This window comes from Cibotium barometz, chromosome 34, assembly GCF_041138505.1.
Source record: "Cibotium barometz isolate CiBa-2024 chromosome 34, ASM4113850v1, whole genome shotgun sequence".
NCBI lineage: Eukaryota > Viridiplantae > Streptophyta > Polypodiopsida > Cyatheales > Cibotiaceae > Cibotium > Cibotium barometz.
Genome location: NC_141079.1, coordinates 13,076,949 through 13,097,468, shown reverse-complemented (window position 1 = coordinate 13,097,468; position 20,520 = coordinate 13,076,949). Strand labels below are relative to the sequence as shown.

General features: G+C 41.0%; 1 protein-coding gene across 3 annotated transcripts in view; it reads left to right on the top strand.

Annotated features, from left to right (window-relative positions):
- Nucleotides 1–17,264, top strand: part of LOC147618711 (serine/threonine protein phosphatase 2A 55 kDa regulatory subunit B beta isoform-like) — a 55,104-nt gene extending 37,840 nt beyond the window's left edge. For all 3 annotated transcript variants that reach the window (XM_086773745.1, XM_086773744.1, XM_086773743.1), the window contains exons 10-14: nucleotides 6,524–6,592; nucleotides 15,373–15,464; nucleotides 16,171–16,248; nucleotides 16,348–16,415; nucleotides 16,580–17,264. In XM_086773745.1, coding sequence (XP_086629871.1) covers nucleotides 6,524–6,592; nucleotides 15,373–15,464; nucleotides 16,171–16,248; nucleotides 16,348–16,415; nucleotides 16,580–16,716 — 444 coding nt within the window. In that variant the 3' untranslated portion in view covers nucleotides 16,717–17,264. The remainder of the gene's footprint in view (nucleotides 1–6,523; nucleotides 6,593–15,372; nucleotides 15,465–16,170; nucleotides 16,249–16,347; nucleotides 16,416–16,579) is intronic.
- Nucleotides 17,265–20,520: the final 3,256 nt, after the last annotated feature.

Here is a 20,520-nt window from a genome sequence, read left to right as displayed (position 1 = left end):
GGAATCATTTTAGGAACAAAAGGTGATGCATTAGGCATAGATACATGTGCCCTGTGTAAGCATGAGGCATGGCTGGCCTCTCGACACACATCGATCCATTTTCACCCATAACTTCTTCCTCACGAGCACACTCGAGGGCATGAGTAGCATGCGAGATTTGCGGAAAATCTGCACCAACAGAAAATTGCAGCCCATGTTGCATGCACATTTTTCAGTCGGCAATGGGATTTGATATACATTTTGACCATTGTTATAAACATTGCATTCTTCACGGGCTACATATGGTACACCTGCATGGCGTGAAGTCGCCGATGGTTCTCTTAGACATAAGTTTCTGTTCAACCACTTGTGGGGATACCAAGACATGTGGGGTGGTTTCCTTTTCTCCATAGGCATTCTCCATACGAGCCAAATATGCATGTGCTGCATTGTTGGTTGCATGCGCAACTCTTGAGCAATCATTGCAATGGCATGATCCATAAAAGATTCAGCTTTCTTTGCCTTCAAACGATCACGTACCAACGGATCCTTGCGGTAGAGCTTCAATTCTTCTTGTTGTGCATAAAGAAGAGCATGTAGACGAGTAAGTTTATATTGTGCTAATTCTTTCTATCTTTAGCGGTGCATTTGTCCTATCAACTACTTATTTGCTGTGCTAATTCTTTCTATTTGCTACTTCCCTTAGTGCTAGGCTTCACTATGGCTGAGTTTGCCCTGTATCGCCGGAGGTTTGACAGAAACTCAGTACGAAGAGCTTTGTGTGAATATATGCTCTTATGTGTATGTGTGTGTGTGTGGAGTGCATGTGTGAGAGCATATCTTGATACAGAGTTCTACACCCACTATTGGGCACTGATGACGTTAGTGGGGATGTCGTAGTATCTAGTCCATACTCTACATGATGGAGTTGATAGTTATATAGTCTTGTGGGTTGACTACCATGAGTATATAACATGCATGTTCCTAAAAGGTGAATTTGGGCATGTTCCTGGATTCATCTAGGTATATAAAGAAGAGCTTGTAGACGAGTAAGTTCAGCCCTTAAGCCTATGGACTCTCCTTCTTGCATTTTCTCTTTACCTTGGGACGGCTATCCCACGTGTTCCTGTTCCCTGGTATACAACACATGAGTTTGCTCTTCCTGTAAAGCATGGAAGCATGCATTTCATTGTCTCTGCCTCTTGTGTTGGCATCTTCAACATTCATTTTATGGTTGTCCATAGCATTCTGAGCGTAGAGATAGCTAGTGTTTCAATGATTGTCTTTCATGATAGAAGTGAAAGAGAACTGTATGCTCTTCACCGGTAAATGCTTGGTTGAACACAATGCTAATCAATACACTTAAATACACTAAGATTTGATGGACAACAAGCACAATACAAGATGTAATTTATTGAATTGACAAGGGAGAGAATGAGTTGGAACGGCCAGCTCCTCTCTCAAATAATGTTTACTGATCTTGGGAGAATCAAGTACATAGTGTCATGGCCATTTCTAACCAGATTTCCATACCAATCCTGTATTGCAAACAATATGGTTGGTAGTGTAGATCTGGAACTCACGCTACCCTCTCAAGTGGCCATGTTTCCTACCATCTGCTCTGTATTGTTCCACCAACACATGGTTGAAACAATTTGCAAGAGAGCACGTTAGGACAAGAGAACACTACACAGGGTATGTGAACATGGAGTCTAGCTTCTCCCTCCTACTACTTGCTTCCATAATTGAGCATCAAAGCTTACCAATTGCAAGTAGAGTCAATGACAACGTAAGTCTTCACGATGGAAGCGTCTAGAGTGTTGAAACCTTCAATCTATTGCAATCCTTCACGACAAAAATCTTGAAGAGGATGAAGGGAATCTTGGGAAAGCTTTTCCTATGGTTCAACTTGAGAAAGGTGTAAGCCGAGTAGGGCATGCCGTGACAGACTCAACCACGTTTCCAAGAGATAAAGATGTAAAGAGAGAGAGGGGAGAGAGAAAAGAGAATAGGGATCTTGCACAGTACACTGCACTGAGTGGGGAACAGGCCACGTTCCCTTTCAGGAATATATTCAAGAACAATCCTTGAGCATGCTGGCAGGATCAATACAACAATGAATACAAAAGCAAACAAATATGCCGATGTAGAATCCCAAGTCGAAGTCGGTGTCTAGTCATGAGATCTCTGATGCCGAGCACACCACGAGGATAACCCACAAGAATCTCTCACTGGGCTAGTACCAGATCCAATACCCTAGATCCAAGTCCAAGTCTAAAATCCAAGCTCCATGTCTAAGCTCTATGTTTCATGTCTAAGCTCTATGTCCAAGTTCCATGTTCATGTTCATGTCCAAGTTCCATGTCCATGTCCATGTTCATGTCCCTATCTAAGTCCAGGGAATCCCTAACTTGTACTCCAGATGTACAAGGTTCGCGTGAAGACGTTGAAGAGTATGATATCTAATAGTAAACTTGATGCCCAAACTGGAGTAAAAAGCAAACCACAAAGACAAACTTCACGTAGGAGTATATTCCAGATCAGTCCACAGTTGGCGGCACAGAAGAAGACAACAGTTTCTAGGCGGAGATGGAGCACGCGGCGCTAGTGGGCTGGCAGCGCTGACTGCTGTTCTTCAAGTAGCGTGCAGGAGCTGTTTAGCGCCTGCGGTTCATGTGGCTGAGCCTATCAGGGGACAGCGCTGGCAGCAGTATTAGCAGTAGCACCTGGCGGTGATTTAGGCACCGCAGCCAGCACAGTGTGGCTGCAGGCAGCGCTGCTTGTACAGGTGGCGAAGAGGTGGTAGGCGACAGGTGCAGCATCCAGGTAGCTCTGAGGGGTAGGGCTCAGAAGGCAGGCAGCAGCAGCATATTGGCGCTCAGCAGTAGGTGGTGGTGTAGATGGCACAGAAAGCAGGCGGCGCTGAGTGTAGTACGGTACGGTCAGGCGGCTCAAAGGCGGCAAGCATACAAGGAGGTGGCAACAGACTGCAGCTGGAGGTGTTCGATGAAGAAGATGATGTCGAGTCCCATCTTTCAATGATGATGACTACCCTTAATGTTGTTGAAGAACTTCACACTCCTTTCAATGATGAGGTTGATGATGGGCTCTGTGATGATGACTCCAAGTGCTAAAAGAGAAGTTCCCACTTTCAATGATGATCCTGAGAAGGAAGAGATTCAAGCCTCTTTATACTTATAAGAGACCCTGCTTTTTACCAAAAAGTCATCATGCTTTTGCTTTGCCTTTTGATGCTTTGCTTTTCCCGTTTTGCCTTTGCTTTTACTCTTTTTATCTTTATTAATAAAATTATTACTCAACTTTTGGTGCTTTGCTTTTTTGGCAGCTGCTTTTTGAGAAAGCGCCTTTCAGCTTTTTGGTCCGGCTCAGTCTCCTCTTTCCAATGGTGCCTTGACTTGCTGTCAACCTTGTTTGACTTTTTGCTTTTTCCTACTTTTTGACCAAGAATAGTGCTTTTTCTTAATCAAACCTTATGGACCCTATCCCCATGTCTTCTTCCACGTGTTTGGTGTTCGAGCATGGGTTTCATCTTGTGAAATAGGGCTAGGAGGGCCAAATAGTTACAAAAGGAATGTTGAAGTTAGGGTTTCTAGCCAAAAGGCCAAAAATTACAGCAAAAGGATGCACCGTTTTGTTGACTTTCAATCATTGGGAGTGTGTAGGAGAGTGAACACCACCCGGAAACACTCTTGGAAGCTTGGAAAACACTCTAGGATATCGAGTTGGGAAGGAGAAAAGTGCAGAAAATACAGTCAAGGAGACTCATGAAGGGACGCGCCTATTTCTAGAGAGAGAGAGAAGAGAGATGATGAGATGTCCACCTTGGATGTCAGGTAGAGAGGACAAGTGACTTGTGGTGTCACATGCACTCTGCACTGTAGTGCATGGTGACAAGATGGCTCATCATCATTGCTCTATTGTACAGTAGTACAACTCTCTAGGATTTGATATCGTTGTGTACTGTGACCCCATTGTAATCCTCGGTCCAGGATATATCAGGCACGAGCTACGTAGGTCATTCCTTAGCCTTAGAGTGTCAGTCAGTCAATCAAGGTCCCTTAACCCACTTGGAGAGAATCATTCATGCATATAGAGTCAGAGAAACCTTAGGGTTTGCATCAGAGCATGGTTGTATTTGCATATCATTCATCCCATTTGCACATAGGCCATTGCAAAAGGCTTAGAATATTATTCAGCATTTATCCCTTTTAGCAAATCGTGTAGCATTTAATGCTACAGTCGGCCAGCTTTACAGCTAGCTGACCAGCCCCTTGCTCATATAAATAGCATAGCTTGCATCTCTTATCACATATCATCATCATTCAGGCAAAGCTATTTAGTCCCTCAGCCTTGGGAGCATTAACGCTTGAGCATATAGGCACTCATCAACAAAAAGCAGTATCACCAGCATTCAACCAAGGAAAGCGCTTCAGTACCTTGCGTTTTTCAGCACACAACAGAATTCATCATTCATTCACATCATTGTTTTGCTACAGCCACCTCGGCGAAGGTAAAACACAGCATTGTTCATTCATTCATAGTGCATAAACTCAGCCTAGAACAGTCCCAAAGCAGCCCTTCTTTCAGCCTCAGTTTGCAACCTTCCTACATTCCATTGGAAGAGTGCATTGGCATTGAGATCGGTCATCATTGGTGCTTCTACAGGTGAGTACAGTTCAGCCGGACTCTTGGTCTTTCAAAGGCCTTGTGTTTGGCTTATCTACAGTCCAAAGTCAGCATTCTCTCTAAAGATAATAAAGCAAATACTCCTAGCAATAGGAGGGGGCCCTTAAGTGGGAATTTGGGACCCAATAAGGTGTACAGATCTATCTCTCTCTCTCATCTCTTAAAGTTTGAAGTGATAAAGTGGATTGCTAAAGACTTGCGAAACTAAGGATAAAGAAGGTGGTGTGAGACTTTGTGTGACAGGATCCTTCATCTACGCATAATTTTGCCACATGTTACATGTGGTGCAAGCTAGGATGGACGCATGGCTGGTTGCTCTCTTTGAACAAAGGGGATAAGGTCTCGGCGGTGGGCATTGAGCGGGACATCAGTGTGGTGAACACAGGGCCGGTCATAAAGTTTTCGACCAATACTTACCACTTGTCACATGCTACATAACCATGTCAGCATACAATTTCGAGAGGTAGAGTATCCTTTTATAGAGTAAAGTGAATAGTGTAGAGACTCTCAATAGAGTGTTGTAGACAAGAATGTGAGCAACCAAAATGGTAGAGGCTTCAAGAGGGCCTGCTCAAATGAAGAGGGCTCCAATTTATAGATTTGGGGCTCTCATGAGCTAGAATGGCAAGAAAAAGCAACAATGACAAGTGGAGAGTTGAGGTGACAAGCGTGAGGCCTCTTGTCTCTTTGGTCCACTATCTTGCCACATGTCCCAATTGAAGTGTCTCCCTCCATAAACTCTCTCAAAATATCTTAACTCGTAGATATTCTATCAAAGGTGCTTCAACAAGTCCCCCCATTTGCTTAGCTTATGGACGTAATGTCACGAACGAAATTTCTATTGGGAGTTGTGCAAAAATATTAACCCCCTAAGCTTTTAGAAGTCTGCTCCTTTGTATTCCACCTTCTTAGAAATGTATGTGAGCACCATGTAGAAACATGTTTCAATGCAAGATCTCTCCCAAATCATCTCTAAAAATTATCTTAACTCGTAGACATTCTGTTAAAGGTGCCTTGGCAAGTCTCCCCATCTGTGTAGCTTGTGAACGTAATGGCGCGAACAAAATTTCCATCGGGGGTTGAAATAGTAATCCCCCAAGCTTTTAGGAGTCTATTCCTTTGTATTCCACCTTATTAGAAATGTATGTGAGCACCATGTAGAAACATGTTTCAATGCTAGATCTCTCCTCAATCCTCCATATATGCTTTCCACTTGACACTTGGTTCCAATGCCCATTTCTGTGTCCAAGAAACCATTTTGGGTGTCTAGAGGAAGCTTCAATTGCTTGATCTTTTGTATTAGATAATCCCCCATTCCCAAAGCTTTTACATTAATACATATTTGGGTGTTCTGGAATCCACTGGACCCTTTTTCACATTGGAAATGTCTGATATGGGAGGTCTCTTAGACCCACTTCCGTTTCCTCATGCTTTACAAAAGCACTCTTGCTTACTTTCTTCTTTTTCTTCACGAGGTAGTTTTTATATCCTTGTTGGCTTCATGATCCACTATCTGAGAAATCCTATGGGTACTGTTGGTTTTACTTCTCTTCCTCGAGGTGTTGGACTTCTTGCTTCAAGGCTTTGGCATCATGACTCTGGTTGGGTTTTTTGTGTGTAGTTACATGTTTAACTAAACCGTAATCTTGTAGTTACATGTTTAGATAAGGCATAGCTTCAAAAAGGTATCAGTTTTATTTTTATGCCCTCTTATTTTTTATTTTTTAAAAATCTTTTAACATTGCGCATTAGCCATTATTTTTCAATTTAAAATCGTGGATTAATTTCAATTGTATCAATTGAAATATATTTTTTAATGGCTCTTTGATTACTGCAGCTTTGGGATATAAACATGGAGTCATCGCCAGTCGCAACGTACAAAGTACACGAGTATCTTCGCCCAAAGGTAGGCCATGTGTAACTTTGGGGTTGGATTTGAATGTGCAGTTGCTCTAGATTTACTTTCAGAAATGAAACATAGTCCATTTTCTTAGTGGTAACTGTGTTTGTGTTAGGTCAATGCATAGTAACAAAAAAATGCGTTTCGTCCAAACAAAACCCCTGAAACGTTTCGTGGCAAAATGTTTCTAGGAAACCTGCAAAACTCCTACCTAGTCACACCTAGTCAGGTTCCACCCAAATTTTAGGTTTCGTTTTTTTGGGGGTTTTTTAAAACTTTTCTCTCATATCTTCCTCATCACTTTGCAACTCCTCTCCCCCTCTCTCTAAAAAACCTCAAAACCTCAAATTTCAAGTTTCGTTTTTTGTTTTGTTTTTTTTTTTGGGGTTTTTCTCTTATCTCCTCCTCTTCACCTTCCATCTTCTCTTCCTCCTTGTCTCCTCTTTCATCTCCTCTCCTCCTCCGTTGTCTCCTCTTCTTCTCCAATGTCCATCTTCTTCTCCTTCCTCTTTTCTTCCACTTCTCCTCCTTCCAAAACGTATCTAGGAAACCTGCGAAACTCCTACCTGGTCAAGTTTCGCCCAAATTTTAGGTTTCGTTTTTTTAAATTTTTTTAATGGGGTTTTTTTAAAAGTTTTCTTTCATATCTGCTCATCACTTTGCAACTCCTCTCCTTCTCCCTAAAAAACCTCAAAACCTCAAATTTCAAGTTTCATTTTTTGTTTTTGTTGTTTTTGTTGTTTTGTTTTTATCTCCTCCTCTTCACCTTCCATGTCTTCTCTTCCTTCTTGTCTCCTCTTCCATCTCCCCTCCTCCTCCGTTGTCTCCTCTTCTTCTCCATCTCCTTCTCTTCTTCTCTTTTTCTCCTTCCTCTTTTCTTCCAATTCTTCTCCTTTCTTCCAATCTTCTTCTTCCACTTCTTCTCCTTTATTTTTTTCATTTTCTCTTCTTATCCTCCTACCATGTCCTCCTCTTCTCCTCTCCTTCCTCCCTCTGTTCTCCTCCCTCCCTCCTCCCACTTCCTCCCACTTCCTCTCCTTCCTTCCCCTCTTCTTTTCCCTCCCTCCTGCCACTCCCTCTCCTTTACCCTCTTCTTCTCCTTCTACCTTTTCCCTTTCATGACGATTCACAATACACATGTATTTCTATCTATATACATATGCATACATACATATACATATATAAAGTGAATGTAGGGGGGAGAGAGAGAGCTTGAGTTTCTTGTAAGCACACACACACGCGAGAGTGCAAGACATGAGAGATGGATGGTTGAATTTTCTTCTATCTTCTTCTCTTTTCTATAACCATATAACTAAAAGATAAGAGTATATATATAAAGGAAAAGTATTCTCCTAAAACATACAAAGTGGTCGGTCTATAGTGTGAACCCGACTATATGAGCTTGTGCTATAGCTATGCCATAACTCTAGTACTCCAAAGTAGTTGTCACACAACCTGTCATCCACTGGCACATATCGATCATAATCTCACTAACCATGGCAGTGGCATAAGTGTGGAAGCTGTCACCCAGGCGGGGCATCAATGTCCACTGTAGCACTAGTTGAGCTCGATATCTCAACACTCCCCCTCGAGCTTTACTCCACGCATTGCACTCCAAGTAAGCTCCTAAAACTGTGGAGCTTCTCTGTGCCCAATGTCTTCATGAAGATGTTAGTCACCTGATTCTTTGTGCTGACATATACCAGATCTACATCACTTGCTAGAACCTTCTCTCACAAAGTGAGAGTGCACCTCAATGTGCTTCGTTCTAGCATGGTATACTGGGTTACTGGCCAAGTGTATGCTACTCATGTTGTCACAATAAATGACAACTGGCCTATTCACAGGCTTACCCATATCACCAAGTAGCTTCTGAAACCAAGCTACCTCACAAGCTAGCATAGCAATACCCTTGTACTCTGCCTTTGTGCTCGACAAGGCAACTGTTGGTTGCTTCTTACTACTACAACTCAAAGCAGTACTCCCAAATGAGAACATAAAACCACTGGTAGATCTTCTGTCTATAACACTACCATCCCAATCAGTATCTATGTACCCATGTAGCTGTATCTCTATACGAGCCTCATAGAAAAGTTCATAATCAACTGTGGACTTTATGTACTTGAGAATCCGTCTAGCTGCATCTAAGTGTGGCTTCCTAGGAGCCTGCATAAACTGACTCACAAGTCCAACAGTATAGCTTAAGTCTGGCCTAGTAATGGTCATGTAGATCAAGCTACCCACTATGCGCTTGTATGGAGTGGGGTTCTCCAAAAGCTCACTTGTATCTGTGGAAAGCTTTGTGTTCTGCTCCAATGGCACTGAAATAGGCTTATAGTCTGTCATACCATACTTGGACAACATGTCCAAGCCATATTGCCTCTGCAATAGCAAAATGCCATGAGGTGATCTCACCACCTCTATGCCCAAGAAATACCGTAGCTTACCTAAATCTTTCATCTCAAACTTTTTCTTCAAAAGCCTCTTGACATCATGTATGTTAACATCACTATCACCAATGATAATCAAGTCATCCATATAGATGACTAATAGCATGATCCCTTTATCTGTCTTTTTTACATAAAGTGAAAAATTTGCATTGGATATATGAAATCCAATGGTAATAAGATACTCCCCGATCTTGTTTGACCATGCTCTGGGTGCCTGCTTCAAGCCATACAAGGCTTTGCGTAACCTGCACACAAAATCTGGGTGTGCATTACTCTTATAACTTGGTGTTTGCATCATGTAAACTTCTTCTTGCAAATCACCATGCAAAATGGCATTCTTTACATCCATCTGATGTAAAGACCAACCCTTTGCTGTAGCCATAGCAATGACAGCTCTCACGGTTGCCATTCTTGCAACCAGACTGAATGTCTCTTTATAGTCAATGCCATAAGTCTGCCCATAGCCTTTGGCCACTAATCTTGCCTTATACTTGCTTATTGAACCATCAACAATGTGCTTGACTTTATATACCCACGTACATCCAATTGCCTTTTTTTCCTTAGGCAAAGGCACTAACTTCCATGTTGCATTTGTATCTAATGTTGCCATCTCTTCATTCATGGCATCTTCTCATTTCTTATTTTCAAGTGCTTGCTCAAAACAAGTGGACTCCAATTCTTGTATTGCTTTAACCATGCAAGCATAATGATGGGTTGTATATCCATCATATCTCAATTTGTCAACATGGTACCTAACCCTCGTAGATCTGCGTACACCTGGATCACTACCGGGTGTCCTCAAAACAACCCTCGTTCTTCTTACACCAGGAGTAACCACAGATAGAATGCCAAGCTCCTCATGAGGGCTCTGCATAGAGCTGCTAGAGTCACCATCCACATATGAGTGACTTGTTGATAGATCAGGTACAAAAGGTTGATCTACCTTTTCCTTCTCTTTGCGTAATATATGTGTACCTACATCTATTCTCAACTTGCTTGACCATGGGCTAACATTGGATCCACTGCTAGAGGACTCTCCAGGTCCACTATGTACCTGTGATTATTGCTCTACATGTGGTGCAACATCAACACTTCTTACATTTGCATCTTTTGTTGCCTTCACTACTGGTGCATATACCAACTAGTTATCTCGTCAAAGATAACATCTCTGCTTACTCGCATCTCACTAGTGGTAGGGTTATAACATCTGTAAGCTTTCTGCTCCATAGTATAACCAATAAAGATGCATTTCTTTGCCTTTGGATCCAACTTTGTTCTCACTTCATCAGGAACATACACATGCAATACACCCAAACACTTTCAAGTGAGACACATCCGGTCTTATGCCTGTAAACTTCTGTTCAGGCGTCATACCATGAACAGTTGCAGTGGGTGTCCTGTTCATAATGTAGAGAGCAGTTGCTACTTCTTTTGCTTAAAAAATAATGTGGCATATTCTTTTCAGCTATCAAGGCATGTGCCACTTCTGCAATGTGCCTGTTTTTTCTTTCTGCAACACTATTTTGTTGCGGAGTGTACCTGTATATAAACTGTCTCTTGATTCCTTGCTTCCTCAGAAAATCACTGAACTCATTGGAGAAATATTCTCACATCTGATCTTAGGTATTTTATTTACATGCCTTTTTCATTCTTGACCAAGGCTTTAAATCTCTAAAGTGAGCAAACACCTCACTTTCCTCCTTCATGAAGTAAACCCACACTTTCCTAGTGTGATCATCAATGAATGTAACATAGTACCTGCAACTTGCAATTGTTGCAATCTTGGTCGGTTCCCGTACATATGAATGTATAACATATAATGGCCTTACACTGACATGCTTTTCATGTGGGAAAACATCTTTGGCTTGCTTTCCAAGCTTGCATGCTTCACATACTTTGTGCATACTATCAACCTTAAACTTTGGCAAATCTACAACAATATTTTGGGCCTGCATAGACTTCAGTCGTTGTACATTCACATGACCAATGTACTTGTGCCATATGTCAATATCTGTAATGACACATGTTCCATGCGCAAACATGGCTGCCTTTACTTCAGGCATGTTCACATCCAAGTAAACATCCTAGCATTTCTATTACTCTTTGCAACTAAACGACAATGATTTTTGAAGTCTTCCACAAAACATCCTTGAGGATTAAACCTCACTTGTAGACCCTGCACAACCATTTGTCCAACAGAAACTAGGTTCTTTGTAATATTTGGAACATGAAATATATCTACCAAGTACTTCATTTTGCTATCTTGTAGGGATGCGCAGTATCATCACCTATTTTTACATAACATGGTTTTTTCATTTTTTGCATGTCTCTAAACCACTCAGGATGACTGGTCATGTGGTTAGAGGCACCAGAATCCACATACCATGTATCTTGAGATCTTGACGCATCTCCTATTATGGAACTGAGCATGTGTTGCATCACAAACAGTTGCTCACTTTTGTCATCACCTCCCTGTTTACTAGATGATGCATAGTTGTCTTGCTATAACTTTCCACTTTTAATGTCATTCTGCTTTTTATAGCAGTCCTTTGTCATGTACTCTGATTTGCCACAATAATAGTACTCTATGCTATTTGCATTCTGATTTCTTTGCCAACCACCTCGGCCTCTTTGGCTCCCCCTGCCTCTAGACTGGCCTCTTCCACCTATGTATGATTGCTATTGTGAATCATTGGACTGTTGTTGTCCAGAATTCTGATTTCCTTATAGGCTACCACCTTGGTCTCGACCACGACCTCTACCTTTGCCTCTACCTGAATTGGAGTAGAAGGCTTGTTCTGATGTGTTCTTGCTTTGTGAAGAAGAGTCCTCACCTAAAGACTTTTTTTCTATGATCAGCATAGACACCAAGTCCCGAAAGTTGGGAATATTCTCCTTGACTGCAATGGAGGTCTTGAATGGCTTATACTCTTTGCTAAGCCCATTCAAACAGACACTTAACCAAGTCATCATCTTCCACCGATATATTGATAGATCCAAGAGATTCAATAATGTCCTTGATCTTTAAAGCATATCATTGATTGACATGCTTTTCTTTTTCACAGTATGCAGCTCTTGCTTTAGCTGCAATTTTCTTGCCTTTGTGTTGGTCCGGAACATCTGCACTAGATTTTGCCACGCACCTACTGGACTGTTGGCATCCTGTATGTGTCCTATCATGGTGTCTGTGACACTAATTGAAAGCCAATACACGACTTTCCTTGCACCTTGGTTTCAATCCTTGAATGTCTTTATGTCTGCTGGAGTGGCATTCTCTTCAGACAACTCAGGAGGCTTCTCATTGTCTCCTTTGACATAGTCCCAAAATCCTTTATCCATAAGGAAATTGGTCATTTTGAACTTCCAGGCATGGAAGTTGTTCTTGTCTAGGTTCTCACTGACAATCTGATTGATTTCGTCACCAGACATGTTTTCTTGCAACAATCAAAAAGTTGCAACAAACAATTTTTGTATGCAACCTGTAACACAGCGGTATCTTTACACAACCTGTAGGTCACCAGATCTGACCAAAGTATATGTACATACACCCAATGTCAACAATACATGTGCAAACACTCTCTGCACTCCAAAAATGTACTACTGCACTGCAAGAATCAGATTTCGACCAGAGACAATTCTCAACTAGAACTTCTTGAAGCTGTCGAAAATACCTTGCAGTGACAGAACGAGGACTGAGACGCGTGCGAAACATGATTCTGGTCGAAAAATTGTAGTACAAAGTACTGCGTAGCTCCTCGAGCTACCGAGGGGTGTTGTACCTAAACCAAGAAGAGAAAGAGATGGTGATGCTCTTACCCGTGTACCGCTTCATTGCTTGCTTGTTCCTTTCTCTTTCTTGCCTCCTTATCTCTCATACGAACCGGAGCTCTGATACCATAAAGAGAAGGTGGGGGAGAGAGAGAGCTTGAGTTCCTTGCAAACACGCACACACACACACACACACGAGAGTGCAAGACACAAGAGAGATGGATGGCTGAATTTTCTTTGATCTTCTTCTCTTCTCTACAACCATATAACTAAAAGATGAGTACATACATAAAGGGAAAGTACTCTCCTACAACGTACAAAATGGTCGGTCTATAGTGTGTCGGTCTATAGTGTGAACCCGACTATATGAGCTGACACTATAACTATGTCATAACTCGAGTACTCCAAAGTGGCTGTCACATAGCCTGTCATCCACTGGCAGCATATCGACCATAATCTCATCAACCATGGCAGTGGCATAAGTGCAGAACCTGTCATCTATGCGGGTCATCAATGTTTATCGTAGCACTAGTTGAGCTCGATATCTCAACAACAACAACAACAACAACACACACACACACACACACATACATACATACATATATGTATGTACCTACCTACGGTTTTTTTAGTGATGGACGAAACCTTTCGAAAAGAAACCTTCAAAACCTCGAAACGTTTCTTGTAACTATGGGTCATTGCAATATCCCTCCCTAGTCCCATGTAATGGGAAGGCGATAAAGTCCATAAGATGCCATTCTAGGTGTTGGGAAGTGCATACTGGCAGTCAATATCACCCTGAGCAGTTCACTGCATATATGAAGATTAGACGAGTCATGGTAGTGTCTGTCTACCATCAACTGTCTCCTCTGCAATGGAATCTCTGCATGTAGGTAATCAACAGCATCAATGAGCATGGGGTACGCACTGAGCTGCAAACCTGGCCAGAATAATGCAATGTGGGATGGAGGGGATTGGTGGGACGAAGCATTACAACATAAGAAGCTGGGGGATCCATCACCTAGTCGACTGTGCTTGCTCCTCCATGTGAGAAGCATCTTAATCTGGGCATCTTCGAAGCCCTTCGTAGATCGCCGTTGTGCCTGTCCCATCTCCGGCAAGTGGCTTCCATATGCTGTGACATAATAAGTGTGCCAAATTATCTGTGTCAGTACTGGATAAGTGATGAGGCCCTGCTCAAAACAGCGTGTAACCTGTATAAATGTCCTGGTATGCTCTCTTAGCCTTCTATGTTAAAAGTACAAATTTCTTTTTTTGTCGTACTCTTATTGGGCCTGATTATGTTGCTTAATACTCTCTATCATACCTTGGGTTTTGAGGAATCTTTTCAAAAGGTTGAAGAAATTCTTGATGTGAGTAGGAGATGGCTGTCTAGAACAATATAAAGAAGGTAAAAAATGATTAGGCATGATTACTGCCACTATTGGGCATTGATGACGTTAGTGGAGATGTCGTAGTATCTAGTCCATACTATGCATGATGGAGTTGATGGTTTATTTTCTTGTGGATGATACTATCTAGAACAATATAAAGAAGGTAAAAAATGATTAGGCATCGTATCTAGTCCATACTATGCATGATGGAGTTGATGGTTTATTGTCTTCTGGATGACTACCATGAGGTCATAAATTGCACTTTCTTTTAAGGTGAATTTGGGCATGTTCCTGGATTCATCTAGGTATATATATATATGATTACTGCCAAGAGGGGGAGGACGTGCGGTGAGGTCCAGGATTTTGGCATGACGCCTTTACTGAGTCTCCTCTATGTGTAAAGCAGGTGAGACCTCTTGCTTTGCGCCATCTATTCTATTAATTGTAGATAATCAGTCCATAAACTTGCCCCATATCCAATAATGATGTACACAACACTCACAGATCTTTAGGGTTTGCCAATCCTGGCATGGAGTGTATGGGAGCAATCTATTGCGTCTGGACGAAGCAATAGATCAATACTAAAAACAATAGGGGAAAGAGCTGGCTAGCTTACCATCCAGCCTTATCCCCTGTTGGTTCACCCGTGAGCCTGAGGCTAGATCAACACTGCGTCCAACTGTCCCATACCACTGGAGCTCACCATCCAGGTAAAGGCTAGCTCCTGACATAGACCTCATGTGGGTTGTGGTTCCATAGTAATTCGGTGCTTAGCCCAAGCTCTTGTGTCCCATATAACCAGAGCCCACCATCTAGGTGCAACACTAGCTCCTGACATAGGCCTCATCTTGGTCCTGGTTTCATAGGAATCCTTTCAGGGGAACAACTGTTATGAGCAATCTGCTCGCTCATATAGGCACAAGTTATCAGTAAAAGCACACCTTATTATTGTTAGGTCCCTTTGACACAGGCCATGCCCAAAGTGACTGATTATTCTCTTTATACCTAAGATAGCCCCATCCAGGATCTCCTATGGTATTAGCCTTACCCATCATAAAAGTTAGCATAGTTATGACAACTAAATTAGGTCTATTTTTAATTCTGGACTGAGTGGCTTGGATGTTGGTGCATGCAGGCGTTAGGCTGAGTTTGTTTCAAATTTTTTTTACTGCAGCTATGTGATCTGTATGAAAACGACTCAATTTTTGACAAATTTGAGTGCTGCCCAAGTGGTGATGGCTTTCGGGTTGCAACTGGTTCATACAGGTAATACAGACTGGACTAAATTCTCAATTTTCCAGGATGTGTTTTTTGGATAAAAATACTCACTGTGCTTTTTTGGGGAGACCAAACTTCCAGTATGTGCTGCACTACTTATGCAAGTCCTTAAGGGCATGTATGTAGCATACGTGCCATGTGGGAGTTGTTTGTGCTGGTGTAGTGTCTGTGATGGTTCAGGTCTTGCATTTGCCCACAGCTCTGCTTAATGTATGACTTGAAAAGATCAACCTGTGTGTGCGCGCGTGCGCGCGCGCGTGCTTGCATGGATGCCTGCATGTGGGTAATTGAAGAGCTTTAGAGCTTGAGCTTTCCATGGTCTCAAATCCCCAAATACGAGTAGTCAAAAAACCCACCCACATCTCCTCATAACATCAGTAATGTGCCCGTGTATTTGTCAGTATATAACACACGCATCTGTTCAAATAGTCACATGCATGCTCCTACTGTTCACGGAGTTTTTTCAAAGATGTTACATCATCCCACCTGGAAAATTGCAGGTTTAGCTCTGTCTTGAGCCTTGTGCATACGGGTACATACATACTATACATACCCTAGATTCGATATACTGTGTGTGTGCATGCATATACCTAGATACCATGTCATTCAGACATACACACGTGCATGTTGAAAGTGCATGCAGCAACAACCCTGGCAAAAAATTATGGCTGAACTTATTTTGGGGTGATTGCAGTAACTTGTTTCGTGTGTTCGGGGTTGCATCTGGTAGTGATGAGGCTACCACGTTGGAAGCCAGCAAGCACCCAACAAAGTGAGTGATGTGTCTCTTTCTTGTTGCTGGGGCTTGACCATGAGTTGACATTTAGTATTTATGATGTTACACTTCTCTTTCTGTGTTTTCTTTTGGAAGGCGCTTTTTGCAAACGCCAGCAAAGCCTTCGAGAAGTCTGACAAGCTTTGGGCGCCGTGGGAAAAAAGGTCTGTTTACCGCTAATCCAGAACTACTAGAACTGCATAGATCATGGTTTTGGTTTACGAGGTGGTTGCTTTATTTTGTGGGTGCCCCCCGGGGATTGGGGTGGTGGTGTGGGTGTGAGTGGAAAACTTACATTGCAGTATCTTGTATCGATACGATGAACCAGGTAACGAGAGTTCTGCTGGCGAAGCCAATGGGGGTGATTACGACTTCAAATCAAAGCTTCTGCACATGGCTTGGCATCCACATGAAAACTTGTTAGCCGTTGCTGCATTGAACAGCTTGTACATGTACCATGCATAGTAGGACACGTCATCTCCCCATTTGAAGGAAAATGTCTGGTTTTCTTCACTCTTTATAGAGTGATTTATAGAAGAGGAGTTACTAAACTCGTAGGGCTTGTTTATTACTGTTACCGAAGGCTAAGAAAGTTTGGCCCGGTGTGTACAAGGGTTTGGCATTCGCTTGTTCTAAAGAGAGGTCACATTGTGTGAATTTTTTATTCTTCCTGGCAAGGATGTCGAAAGAGTTCGGTTGTGGACGGAGAAGTGATGCACCATCAGCCCACGTGCCGTCTTCGGGGGGGAGAAGCTGCAGCATAATCCCTGCCATGCACCTTTTATTCTTACAAGACTACACAATTGTTCTTCTAAATGGGCATGTAGGCAATCACATGTATATCTTCTACTCAGAAATTTGGGATCTTGATAGATCAAGATAACATGTTTATTTTTTAAAAATTACGCCAATTGCAAGTTGAACCCATATAAACCAAAGTCAAAATATTGGTTCAAGCAATGGCTAGTATGTTCTTGTATGCCAGCAATTTAGCTTGTTCTAATCTTTGTATTTTTGTCAGACTTCTTCCTCATAATCTATGTGGTTTTTGTTAGACCTAGCATAGTACACAGGTAATTTGTTGATGCCAGGCCTAGGGCAGGACCAAGAAAATACGGTGTGTGTTGTAACCATCTTGTTGATGCCAGACCCATGGCATTACTCAGGTGACATGATTTGTGTTGCTTGGAGTTGTGTGTGCACTCCACACTACAGAACTTTTTGCAGCTGCACACCTTTTTGTGTGAGCAATGTCTTCTCCTGCCATGCATGTGCGCGCCCAGCCATGAGTGTGAGTTCACTAGGGATTGGCGTACCTTCGAGGACAACATACCTACAAGTACGTGCAACCTTTATGCAAAACCTGTAGTATGAAAGAGTGCTTGACAAATAGGCATTCTTGGAAGAACTGCCACATCAGAGAGAGGGCCAGGCACCCTCTTTAGCACAACACTAAGCTACCCTCTGCTTTCCTTCAGACTCTTTTAAAACGTAGATGCCCTCCTTCCCTCTCTCTCACACACAGACACGCACACATGCGCATACGCACATTCCACTACAATTATATGTAGGGACAGAAAGAAAGTTCTTGCATATTCAGGCACAGCATGTGTCTGGAGAGGCAATGCCCATGTCACCTCATGGAGGTGTGATCTCCCACACTACAGAAGAAAAATAAACACCTAATTACCATGCTTAGGTACTAGACTTTTATAAGTCAAATTTTTAGAAATAAAAAAGCTATCAAGACCTTGTTATATTAATATACGTATCATCTTAGCAAAGATAGGCATCTAACCTGATAAAGCATCAACCTGATAAATCGTTTAAGAAAATCGATATAAATGAAACCAAAAAAAGATATCCTTTATAGGCACGTCTACAAAAATCTCAAGCCTTCATAAAATAAGACCACCTCTAGTAGGTGGTAATAATAAGTCTTCACACCAACAAATACTAACCATTAACAATAGAATCTTGGTGTGAGGAGAAATCTCTTACTATTCACTTACCTTTCAAACTAGAATTAAACGACATGCAAATAAATCGACTTTGGCAAAATTGTATGAAAACATGAAGAAAATTAACACAAGAGAACATTGGGTGCAATCTCTCTCTCTCTCTCTCTCTCTCTCTCTCTCTCTCTCTCTCTCTCTCTCTCTCCTTCCACACACACTGTGAGTGGCTCACTTTTTACATGCGGATATTTTTTAGATTTCTTTTCAAAATAGCCCAAAGAGCCATAATTATATTTTCTTACAAAATTGGGCTCGTCTTTTATACAAATAACCATAAGTCTTGCAAATTAAGGTTGCAATCATAAACAATTGTACTTGTGCACAAAATTGGATTCATCTTTTAAACAAATAACCATAGGTCTTGTATAACTAAGGTTGTAGCCATAAATAATTGCTCAAAATATAATACGTCCCAACTATACAAATTAGAAAATAGGCATGATAACAAAGTGTCAGCATGTGGCCAATAAATGAAGTAACTCCATATGTGTAGTGCACAAGTCTACATCAGTCAGTTGTGCCATCACCTATTCCTCGACAATATCACCATGTTAGTTACATACAATCAATTGGACTCCTCACAATCAATCCCAACATGACAACATATGATAAGCACAAACATAACACTAATAAAACTAGCTCAATATATAACACAAAGTAATACTAATAATAACACTAACATGGTCCCAAAGTTACATACATACAATCAATTGGACTCTTCACAATCAATCCCAACATGACAACATATGATAGGCACAAACTTAACACCAATAAACCTTCATAGATGGCTACATCTACGTAATAATCTTAAACCATACATGCTAGGACAAAGCTTTAGAAAATCAAGCTTAATTGAGCTTCATAGCTTTACACCCCTCCATAAATCATCGCTAATAGCCTCAAGATGACGAGCCATCAACACATCTACAAATAGCAAGCAAAGCCACACATAAATCTAATAGCCCAAGACCTCATAGAAAAACAACTTCATGATGACTAGCAATCCCAACAACATAAATGATTGACACATCTACAAATAACGAAAAGAAAAATACCCTAAAGAATAGGAAGCAAAGAACCCTTAAAAATTGTCCCACATAGCCCATTCCCCTTTGCAATCACCCACTAAGTCTCTAATGGCACAACCCTTTTTTCTGAGGCACCCATTAACTACTATTTACTAGTATTATTCTTATTTAGAATCTAGGCTTTAAATTTACTCGTCGTTTTCAAACACCACTAGGACCTACCAAGGCAAAATAGTAAAGAACAAAGGAATAGGTTAAAGGAGTAATAAATTAATAAAAGGAGAATGCACAAGGTGTGGATTTGGAGGCCTAGTCATGAACCTTCAATACCACCCCCCTTGAATTTTTATCTTTTTCTCTAATCCAAGCTTTCTGCATGCGTGCCCCCCAACACATGCACACATCCACACTTGTGCATGCATGCATGCACACACAATTCACCAAGCTATTTAAATCCAAGTAAGTATGCACTTTTTCTCCCCCACAAAAGCCATTATCCATGGATCTTATGTTGTTATAGCTCCTTTGCATCTGATATAATTACAATAGACCAAAAGAACTAATGTGCGAGAATCAAGGTCAAGGTTCCTAGCTCGAGTTTGTGAGGTAAAAAGTCTCTAATCAAAAGTGATTAGAGATGTGACTAGCACCATTTTTATTGCAATTAGAGGTGGTAGATCTTCGAGTGAGGATGTTGTGGCAAATGGGAGAGTTGCACTCCATTGTGGTACTTGCAAAAGCTCTGTGGACTTAGCAATTTAAAGTCCATATTTCCTAAGAAAATGCTCCGTTTTTAAACCTTTTAGCCTACCAACTTGATTAAATTTGATTCAAAAAAATACATTTAAATAAAAATTAAATAATTAATTATGTACAAGGATATATGTATTAATGATTCTTTACATTAATGATATACTCTTTTAAAAAACTATTTTAAAATTATAAAAAATAAATGGTATTTAGGTTATTGAGAATATAAATAATTAATGAACATTTAGATGATAAAGATCATTGAAAAATATAATTACCTAAAAATTATGCATGCATTTAAATTATAAAAGGCTATTTAAAAAGAAACCATCATTAACTATTGTTGATGATAAAGATTATTGGATAATATAATAACTTAACAATTATACATTCATTTAAATAAAAAAGGTTACTTAAAAGAAAACCATTATTAACTATTGTTGATTATAAATTATTTTTTATCATTTAAATAT